Source organism: Daktulosphaira vitifoliae, unplaced genomic scaffold (assembly GCF_025091365.1).
Source record: "Daktulosphaira vitifoliae isolate Bord-2020 unplaced genomic scaffold, ASM2509136v1 Scaffold_1, whole genome shotgun sequence".
NCBI lineage: Eukaryota > Metazoa > Arthropoda > Insecta > Hemiptera > Phylloxeridae > Daktulosphaira > Daktulosphaira vitifoliae.
The window spans coordinates 87,381,629-87,393,512 of record NW_026099572.1 but is presented as its reverse complement, the minus strand read 5'-3'; the positions used below and the strand labels follow the sequence as shown (position 1 = coordinate 87,393,512).

General features: G+C 28.0%; 1 protein-coding gene across 1 annotated transcript; it reads right to left on the bottom strand.

The window, feature by feature from the left end:
* Window positions 1-383: 383 nt before the first annotated feature.
* On the bottom strand, window positions 384-4,723 carry LOC126896311 (uncharacterized). The gene is made up of 3 exons (XM_050668978.1): window positions 4,428-4,723; window positions 1,966-2,834; window positions 384-1,102 (listed from the first exon to the last, which is right to left on the bottom strand). Exons 1-3 carry the CDS (start codon window positions 4,475-4,477, stop codon window positions 672-674), a joined length of 1,350 nt encoding a protein of 449 aa, XP_050524935.1. The 5' UTR covers window positions 4,478-4,723; the 3' UTR covers window positions 384-671.
* Window positions 4,724-11,884: the final 7,161 nt, after the last annotated feature.

The window sequence follows — 11,884 nt, the reverse complement described above, 5'->3', positions numbered from 1 at the left end:
CATGTATTACAAAATAGTTTGAATTTTTTTTCCTTTGAGTAAAAATTATGTTGAACTTCATTTAAACATCCATGTATTCAATTTGTAAACATTAAAGCTTTTTAGAAAGTGTAACGAAATGATCAATATTATAGGTCGATGTGCCGATAGTTTCAAGAAAGGCATACTCGGACATGTATACTATAACAAACAATTTGTAGTCATGGCGACAGTGGTAGTTTCAATGAAAAATGACGCTGTTTGAAGAGTGAGTAGGCAAGTTAACTTCATTAAAGCGACATCACAGTTATCATTGTCATATAATTATCCCAAGTAATCTGATCTCAGTTTAATGCAGAAAAACTTGTTACATAACAAAAAAAAAAAAAATTGACATACGCCTATTTTAAATTTATGAGTACCTAAAAAAAAGTGTCTATTTTTATTTACAAATATGTACAAAAACAACAGTAATAATTTTAGTTTTTCTAAAACTAAATTTAAAATAGAACGACCAAAAATAACAACAGAATTATACAAATAAAACGATCACAATCACGCATATAACATGTTTTTAACGATATGGAGATAACTTTTTAAACACTACAATCTTAAATTAGTTAAAAACTTTTTTGACTAGTTTCGCTTATATACAAGTTCATGGACGGTCCGAACAAGTTATGACGTTATATTTAATCCACCGAAATAGTAATTTTAGTAAACGAGTGTTGAATGGTAAAATGAACACCGGCCCGGCTAAACCGGTTTTTTAATGCACGTTCCCAGCCATCTTCTGGCTGATTGTTCTGGTGCTCTTGAAATGACAGTCGTTCAAAAGTGAGTTTGAACTCCCGGAGATGACTCCGGTCTGACATAACAGCTGCATTTACGGCGTTTGCATAATCACGATTTTGGGGTACTGTCAAATGAAGCTCCCGAAGGCGATAACCGCATCCGAGCAACATGTCTCGTACACCAGCAGCAGTAACTTTTACGCAGTCGGATAAATCCAAATAAAGTCTGCGTAAACGACGTAGGTCACCAATTCGGCGTAAAACATCATCCGTCATATACGGACATTCTTTCAAAACTAAAGATCTGAGTTGACTCAAGTTTTCAATACCTGTAAGTAATAAAAAAAATTAATAAACTCTTTATGAACAGTCTAATGCATTCATAAAATTGAATGAATGGAGGAGATACTTGTTTCAGTTTTAAGCGAAAAAGTATATTTATATTAACTTAAAAAAATTATTTACCTAAAATAAGCATTACACTAAAATATTTTAATAGAAACCGGTAAGTGTTTTAAAAATTGCACTTCTCAACAAAACTACAACTATTAAAACGTTCAAATAAGCAATAATTTTATCAATTTTTATATAAATATAAATTTATGTGATCAGTGAAAGAGCTAGGAGGGCAGTCGGGACAGATGCCCAGGACTCTGCCACTAATAATTATATTTAGGGCCCGCGTTTCTGAAATCATAACATTACTGAAGGCCTCGTATAAGATGTTTGCCCAAACTACAGAAGTTTGCGACGTTACTGTAAATGACTGTGTGGTAACAATAACTGGATTTTATCAGGTTGGTTGGGTTTATCATTATTACGATCGGAAATTGAATTTTGAAAGTAAAATAAGGAATTATAGTATTCGAGTGGACCATGAAACAAGTGAACAATAATAATTTGAGAATGTTTCCAATAGATATTATATTTTTAAAATTATTTTTATTGTACTTGATTATCAATTATAAATTAATAAATTTTGTTACATATCAACATAACATGATCAATTCGCTGCAATGTATTAAACACAATAATTGTCAAAATACCATAAAAGTAAGAAATCGGATTAAGTTAAAATCTTGTCAATTATATGAGCAATTGAGATTTATAATGTAAAAATCAAATGAATTATTCTTTGGGACAGTACCACAAAGGAAAATTATTAAGTACTGAATCAGCTTTTTTTTCTTACCATTAAGTAGTCCGTCAGACGTTACGTTACTTAAACCATCTACATTGAGGTGTTCGAGGGATGGCATACTTGCCACGGCTTCAAACCCATCATCTTCAATGTTTTTGGCGTTTTTTAGTGACAATCTACGAAGTCTCCTGCACGAGGCCAACTGTCTGTACGTCGAAGCTGGTAAGCCGGCACAGTCAGTAACAGAAAAACGTTGAAGATCTTCTGGTAATTCAGAATCGTTCATGCCATTAGCTTTTGGATAGACAGCAAATGCTCGAGTTGCAGGTCTTCGAATAGTTATTTTGAATTCGGCAAGTAGACCGGCACAGGTGGACTCAACTTCTTTCATGAGCCGTATTACATCGGCATCGTCAGCCCGATCATAGGCACAACGTAATACCGGTGGTTTATCGTCTTCATCGACATCTAATAAAAATACATTATTCATCACGTCTTCAGCAGTCATCATCACATTGTTAAAACAAACGCGTTTAGTCTTAATTCCAGCTAACAGACGAAGTAGACCCTCCGAGGGCAAGTCAGTATATCTAACTGGTGTACCATACCCTATGTGTAAGACATCAAGAGTACTACGACCATTCATTGCTAGTAGTTTTTTGAGGACATCATTTTCAAAATCATAAACATCAGCCAAGTATAAAGAATTTACACGGCTAACGTCAAATCGGTCAGCAAGGTCTTGACCACCGCGTATTAACAATGCGCCTTTAAAGAGGTACAAATGGTGTTGAGTTATTTGGTACAGACGGTCTGTCGTAGCCGAAATCTGAAGCAAATCTTCGGTAGACAGCTCTCGAAATATGAATCTTATCATTTCCGGTGGAAGTCGATCGAACACACATCTCGTACAATAAGACCTGCAATTCAAAGAAATACTATTTCAACACATGTATATCAAACGTTGTTAAGCTAATTAATGTATTCTATAACGATGATTTAACGTCTTGGGGCCATTTTAATTGAAACATTGATAATTATTTATTGCGTTTTCTTTTGCAAATCAAAAGTTATTAATAAAATAGAGACTGATTTCATTAGGCGCCTTATTATAAACTGTTGCCAGTTATCACGTGAACAGTATAAATTTTTTTTTATCGTACAATTGATGTTTACACGTGTTTTAAAATGGATAACAGTAAAACGAGTCTAACGATCATCTTGGAATGATCAATAATTGTTATTATTATAATTAATCACTATTATGTTCTGCAAAATTTTGTCCAACATAATTCAATCTTTACCATAGAAAATTTGTCTATACAATAATTTATATAAATGTGTGTTTGCTATTATTGAAGAATAATTTAAACAAATTTATACGAGATATATTTTATTTTAATAAAACAGATCCATATAAAAACTTAACAGTTCGACGCTCATTGATTATTGGCTTATTTATTAGTAATACTTAAGCCACGTGGGTAAGATTATAAGTTGTGAAATAATTTTATGAAAAATTAATTGCAATAACGTTTCAGTCGTACAGCTGTAAGCGTTTAATCTGCAACTGATGATTTCCCATTAATTGCACAATACTCTATATAATATTATCATAAACGTTGAATGAAGTACGAGATGTATAGTAATTCTCTTAACACTTAATATGAAAAGAAAACGATTAGGTAAGATCCTTTTTCAGTTCGCTTAACCAAATAACAGCAAGAACAATACTTTAATAAAAACTAAAAAGGAAATCTTATATAATTTGCATTTAAAACGGTGCAAACTATTGTGCACGGAATGAAGTCCGTTCAATTTGTAACGTGACAGTATATCTTTTTCAAAAATACCATGGATAAAAATAACTTTTTTTTGTGTAGTCACTTCAACGTTTTGCCATTATCCGACTGTAGAAAGTATAAAGACTACTAGTAAATACTAGAGAAGATTTTTTTTACGAGTATATGGACATTGCAGATCCTCGTTTTTTATCTTTCCTTCTCGTTTACCGTTACAAAGTTTTATTGTATATATATATATATTTCTTTTTTCATCACCCTAGCCCGATTTTTTCGGTATAATGCCTCTTCGCCTGACAGCGACGCCGTCGAAAAGGATAAAAAGCTATTTCTAGTTAGCTTGGCCAGTTGAAATCCAAGATGGTAAAATGTTTGTAAGTCGACTTATGTTGAAAAAAAGTACCTTCAGTAAGCCATATGTAATTACACACACTTATCATTTTGATGATTTACCGAAGGTTACTAGATGTTGGATTATTTCAACAAAGTCGATAACATCAGGTCACAGTTCTCAACATAATATGACGCTATATTGAACACGCATATTTACAGTATTAAAAAAATACACACTTACCAAAAAATCAGATTTACTGCCTATATAGTAAAAATATTTAACACTGAACCATCAAATATAATAAGTTATACTCTAATTCAACTACGACCGATATTAAATCAAAAGTAAAGGACCTATGTTAAAAATTGTATACTCACTCGTTGATGTCATCCATTTTAGTATGTTTATTTTGATTTGGATATGACATTAAAATTACGTTGACAGTAACTGAGTTGCACGCGAGCACTAAGTTTAAATTCAAATTGTACTTCGCTTTTAAACGCGAAACACAAAGCAGATATGTTCACTTTATTGTAAAAATATATCAAATAGTACGAGCCACTAGACGAGTTGATACTAAAACGCAAGTTCAATTTATAAAACTAGTATTGTGAGATTACCGGAGGTCAACAAGCAGTAAACGCTAAACACGTTACACTGAAACAGCATCGAACGCCGTGCACCTATTTATGTAATGTTCGACATCGTTATCACATACACATTTCAAGAACAATAATAATAACGAAATAAATTGTTTATCACAGATAAGGCACCGGAAGACCCCATTGTACCCAGGTATTTTCCCCTGGTCATATCGAACGTGAGCTTTTACACGCTCGTACCGAGGCACTATGAGTGTACAACTAAATTATGTATATCGCTTTACAGCCATTGACCTTTCCCAATCGAAAATGATGAATCGAACTGCCAAAAACTACGTTACTTGTAATATTCCGTTTCACTTGTAAAATCGCGTATCTCGTAAGATTTTTAATCCATTGAATTAATGGAAGCCCTTTAAAATAATGTTTTATTAATACTCGCCTGAATGTATAAAACACGCACTCCACATAAACAATAATAGTTTTGGTAAACTATTATTGTGAATTTTTACGTTGCCCGATGCGGTTCCCGGAAATTCCGTTTAATCGTCTGAAGCCTTAGTACAAAAAATTATTTTTATATTTGCGACTGTTATTACAAAGAATTTTATGGAAAATACGTAGCACTACAATGGCCAGACCGGATTAATATAAAGATCTATGACGTAGACTGTTTCCTAAAATCATTATGTTATAGCAATAATGAAAAATATACAAATAACGGGAATAGGATAGGTAAGTTTTGGTAAACAACAAGAATTTAAGTTTAAAAAATACTGAATAAGCTTGTATTTCTGATTTCTTGATAACACGCATTATATACACTTACGAACTTTAAAATCCAAGACACAACATTATGAAATATCATATAATGAAAATTTAATAATACCAAATGTTTACAATTGCCTTAAAATAAACTTTTGATGTGCACTCATATAGAGGTACATTAAAATTTTAAGTTTTAAGGATAATCATGATAATATCCTGGATAACTCAACATCTGTTTTGCAGACATATAACAGCTCGTCCTTAGTATGTGATACCACTAAGATTTGAAATTAACGTTATATTTTACTTGACCGAATCAATGTCCAATTGGTAAATCTACCTATTGGATTGTAAACAATACTTTAAACACAAAACGTTGTAAACAACATTGGTGATACAATACAAAAATCACGAAACTGTTTTAAAATAACAAACGTTAAACGCGTACGGTTGTCATATATTTTTATCGTTTCACGTATAAGGTTAGTAAATTATTGACATTCAAAATCGTTGACGTAAAATAAAAAGTCAATACGACTCCAGATCACGTCATTGACTTCTAATTAATAAATATAGGTTAGACAATTTCGAAGCTACGTTGCAGCAAAACATGATTCGGATGACAGATTAAATTTAAATGTTCAATCAGCATTGAAAACATCAAAGGTTTTTTAATGCAATGTTTTCATTAATTGTAACTCTTACACGTGACCCTGTATCGCTTATTCTATTGGAAAGAAAAACAACGAAGAAAAGGTAGGTCAAAACTGATAATTAATAAAGCACATTACGTGTTTCAATCATCATCATGTGACAATGCTGCTACACAACCACCTTTTCGGTATTATCTGTTTGCACTTTTTCAATAAAACATTTTTCCATCTAAAAATAAGAAACAAAGTTAACGCTTAATAAGACTATTATATAATTATCTAACAATAACTCCGTTACGTAATATTTTTAATATCAATTAATGTATAGCGAAACGATATTCCTTATTTAAATTTTTGTAGTTAAATATATTATCATACCAGTCTTACAAACTAACCAGTTTTATTATTTATACAAATGGAATCTCCATCTTCCATTTATCACCTGTATTTGCGATTCTGAGCGTTATACAAGTTATATAAGAGTACCTAATAATATAAAATAACAAGCAACAGGTGTGGAACGAGGTAAGATATTTGTTTAACATGATTTTACGACAACTAATTTGTCTAATCCCTTAAACCATTATTAATTTAATCTAGAAAATTTCATAATTATTTTTTTGTTCGGTATAATTATAAATTTCAACAATATTATGTTTAAGCAAATATTAACATACACTAGTCACTGAACAAACTTGGTTTATAGTAAATGAAACGTAAAATACAAAATTTGTGCACTTCAAAAAAATACTCGAAAACACAAAAAACTGAATATATAAAAATAAATTATAATATTCAAATATCAAGTTTCTATGATATTGATTATATGAATAACATTCGAAACAATACATTTGAAGGAGAATGACCACATGTCATAAATTAAATTCCCGATAATAACAATTTTCAAATTATTCGGTTACGTTAATATTTTTGTTAAAATAGACGATTTATTTGTAACACTCAATAAAATTACACAAGAAAGTAAACTTTTAAAGAATTTACATCTAGCAATTCAACACAGTGTAGATATTTTATTTAACAACAATTAGTTTAAATTTCTCTAAAAGATAATTAATTAAATAAAATAGGGAACAATTGTAATTCTACAGGTATGCAATAAATTAGAGACAAAGTTATGTCAGTTAAGTTCACAACTATAAAAAAGATATAAACGAACGCTTATTTAACAATGTTTAAAATTAAAAATTATATTTTAATTATTATTATTATTGGAGCCCGGATTTCATTGTACAATATATTTTTTAGGGTTATCTTAGACCATAGAATCACAATATTTGATTTATGTAATGGGAAATAAATATGAAATTTTTATTTTACTTTTAGTTTTTGCAAATTTTCGATTTTTAAGAAATTTTTATCGTTCTTTGGTCATTTTAGCATATTTTAGATCACAATTAGCACAATATTAGTCTAACATTGTTTTTTTTTATTAAAATTGGGTAAATTAAAAATTTTAATTTAAAAATATATTCTGAAAAGCGAGGAAAAATTGTTTATATTTATTTTTTTTTTTTTTTATATATATGAAAGTATTCATTAGCGTAATCTAATAGGGTTAGAGGAATTTTGGTACATCAAAATTTATGAAAATTACCTGTATTTTTTTTTTTTAGGAGAGATATTAAGTTAACTACTCAAACATTTGGTTTTAATTGCATTTATTTTTATATTTTGTTTAAAATACTACATCTTTAAATTTTAAAATAATCTTTAACTTGGTATTAATAATATTTTTAATACAAAATCAAATTATTGTATACAAAAAAATTTAATGATTTTTTTGTTTTCCGGTATTTAATAGTGTATTTTTTATTGCAAGGTAATTTTTAATAGAGCACATATTGATATATTACGTGTCATTTTTTAGTTTTTATGCTTTTAACTTTGGACTACCCACTAATAAGATATATGGGATTACTTATATAAGTAATTAATAACTAATAAATCAAGAAATATATAAATCTAAAATATACCAAAAATAACTTTCTTAACAATTATATAAGAAAAATTGAGTGACTAACGTTAAAAGAATCACCTTCTACATCTATTCATATATAATTTTTTTTTAACACACTATATTTTTATAATATTATCTTGTTTTAATGTATTGAAAAAATTTGTTAATTTGTCAAACGTTGTCATTTGTTGCATAAAAATCGGATTAATACAACGCCCGTTAAACAATAGGTTTTGGATATTTAATATAACGGAATGCAACATTTTACTTTTTAGATATCTTAATGAATTATTAATAGTAATACATTATTTATAGCAGCTAAAAACATCAAATTTTTTTTTGTCGATATTGTATTTATTTTGCCTGTAATTAAGTAGGTTATGATAAACGGATCATTCTATATAATTACAAAAAACTATTGATTAATTATTTTATATTCTACTATTCAAAATCATAATACTTAATGTAGAACTATGTTATGATTTATGTAATTAGTGGCACCAGAACTATGGACAGAGGGCAGTTGTCCCCCATTCAAAATACGAGAGGGTAAAAAGTATCATTATGCACTCCCCCAATAGAAACTGACAAAAAAAAATTACAATGAACCTGGAAATTATTATAACACTACCATACTTCATTATTTAACTATTCAGATTTTAGGATTAAAAAGTGTTAATGAATTCACCTAACTCAAGTTGAATATTAAAAAACGGTAGCACAGTGGAGTCGTGGCACACTATGGACGTAGCATAGTTGACACAAGTATAGATGATATCTGACAGTATTAAAATCATTATTATAAGAAACGCTTCGATGGAAATCTGTAGATAGTATTTAATTTTCAGAAATTGGTGATTTATTCCAAAAGCAAAATTAACTCCTATTTTTTGTTCTACTTCGACTGCCATTTGCACGTAGAAAATAGGTCGTCGGTACAATTTTTTTGTAACTTCTAGTACATAAAATAAGCTTTATTTTAACATATATTTAAAAGACGCAGATTTCCCGGAAAATTTCCAAAAGTTAAATTACAAATGTTCTATTTTTTATACAAATTTACAAGTTTTCAAAAATTCAAAAAATCTTTTTGTATAAATTTATATTTAATGTAAGTCAGATTCATATAAATTTTATATTTATTGTCTAACTCATTACTATGGCAAACACCTATAAGATATTTTAAAATAAACAAAAAAAATAAAATTTGAATACATAGAAAACATTTTTCTTTTAATTTATAGAACGTAATAAAAGCTTTAATTTGACATATGTTTAAAAGACTCAGCATTTTCGGAATATTTTCAAAAATCAAGTTGAAAAAATTGAGTTTTGTAAAAAAGTTATTTTGAATCCCCTCTTGTGGACATGTAAAGGGTCAGATTTTCAAAAATATTATATCAAATGAAACGGAATTACTTAAGGTTTAAATATGAAAAAAGTATTTTGATTTTTTTATTTTTCAAATAAGTTATGCCAATTTTAGAGAAAAAAATTTCAAAATTTACTGAATTTAATAATTGTAATTTTTTTAGGGATTTTCACAATTTACTGGGAACGAGAACAAAATTTACAATTTTTGAGGGTGATGTCTTTAACTAAATACGATTTGTAATCTTTTAACGTATTGTTGAGAAAAATTGGTCCAGTGAGAACTGGAAACAAAGTAGTGTCAGACACAAAAAAAAAATATAATAAACACATCAGGGTAAAATTAATATCTTCTCAGCTTCGCATCGAAGCTAATAAAATGTAATTAATTTATTTACTATATTTTATTATATTATCAATATACTGTGCTATTTAAGTAACAAAATGTTGCGGTTATTTTGGTTTTTGATTACCAAAAAACATTACCTAGTAACATTAATACAACATCGTATAATTGTTTCGTTAAAATAATTTTTAGTTTTATTATTTAATAACATTATTTAAATAACAAAAGACCTATGTATATGAAATATTACAAAAACACATTTATTCAATGTTTTTTTCAGAAGTATTAATAAGTATTAATGCTTTTTAATTATATAATAAAAATAATATGTATTATTGAGAGTAAAATTTATTAATTAACGAATATTTTTGTATGATCACTAAAATCCTTAAAAAAAATAGCTTAAACCGCTTTTTAGATTAGTAACAATCAAGGGGCCTAGTTTCAGTCATTAAATTTTTGCCCTCCAAATAAAAAATAGTTCTAGCACCCCTGAATGTAATTACAATAATTAATAAAAATTTGTAGTTTCACCGTGTGCAATTCCAAATTAAACAATAAATAATAATTCATCTTTAATCTTTAATCTTTAAAAGTTTCAAATTAATTCGATAGAACACGTATTAAAGTAAATTAATTAGGTTTTTTGTGAAAATGTTTTTATTTATATGCGATCACATATATATGTCTATATATTTGGTAGCCAAGCCTGCAAAAGTGACTAAATATCAAGCTAAAAATATATGTAAGTATACTTATAGAAATTTGACATCCATCGCATAAAAAATAATTATATTCTTTTTAGTTGTACTAAAACATTCTAATTTGGGTATAATACTTATTAGAGTAGTATGTATTTTAATTCTTGAAAAAATGAAGAACATTATTGTGCAAAATTTGTCAGCTTCATAAAAATAATTAATATTACCAAACAATTTAATCCTTAATGATATTATTCATAAAATACATTTTTCCTTTATAACAATAATTACATATTGAGAAAACCGTTACTACATATTATTATATTTTTAAAGTATTTCATTATAAAATTGCAACGTTCGCATTATTTTGCTTAGTATTTGGTAAGTTTATCATTGTAAATGACCTTTAGTTGCCTATTGTATTTTATTCAAAGAAAAATATAAAAACATAATCACCTCGTGTAAAACAGTGTTAAACTTTTTGAAGGCGTTTGAATGATTTAATTGGCCATCTAAATTATTTACACAAGTATATCAACTTTCAAACTAGAATACTATTAAGTCATACAATTTAATAATAAGCTGCTTAAGCATTTTAAATCATTTAAGACACGATAAGTGTTAGATAAAACTTGACGAATAAAAACAAATTCAATAATAAATTATCTATAATATACTCAATGATTTAATACTAAATACTATACAGTTTTAGTGTAAAGTAAAATAGCATATAACTCTTAAAAAGTCCTTAAAAACGATAAGTGAAAATTATGTCTTAGCAATAGTAAAACAATTTGAATACTGAAAACGTTGGCGTAAACATTCCGAAAAAATTACTTTTTTTATTTCTTTTTTAGTATAAGTCCTAAATATTGTTAATAATTCAATAGAAAGAACTATTTGAATTTATATTAAATATAAATTTGAAAGAAATTATCAAAGTTTTTAACAATTGTAAAATTGTTTAAAAACGCATTTTGATGTTTAGGCACTTGTTAGAATCAAATAGGCTAGTAAGAGAGAAGTGAAGATTTTCAAAACTGTCAATCAATACAAATTTGAGCTGACTGATGATGTATTTGGAGTATCTAATGATATAAATGCATATAGTTCCGATCCTAGTGATAAATATTAGTCATGGGCACTACTAAGTGAATACTATCCAACTATTCGATTGTCTTCATCCGATTGTTTTCAAAAATTATCGAAAAAACGAATGATTTTCGATAGTACTTAGTTTTTGAACTATCGGATGTCGAACTGTTAGCAATAAATTAATAACCATTCAGTGTATTATGGGGGTTAAATAAACTATACGAAACAATAAATATCTTATTTGAATGTAAGTTTGTATGACTGAATACTTTTGACTATAAAGTTATCAAGTCAAATATACTGTAGTTTTTATTCAAGTG

Bases quoted from the DNA above. Each gene is read 5' to 3' on its own strand.
- LOC126896311 (XM_050668978.1), bottom strand. From the start codon at position 4,477: ATGTCATATCCAAATCAAAATAAACATACTAAAATGGATGACATCAAC. The intron at 2,835-4,427 runs GTGAGTATACAA...TTTGAATTGCAG, and splicing joins AAAATGGATGACATCAACGA to GTCTTATTGTACGAGATGTG. The intron at 1,103-1,965 runs GTAAGAAAAAAA...TATTACTTACAG, and splicing joins GTCTGACGGACTACTTAATG to GTATTGAAAACTTGAGTCAA.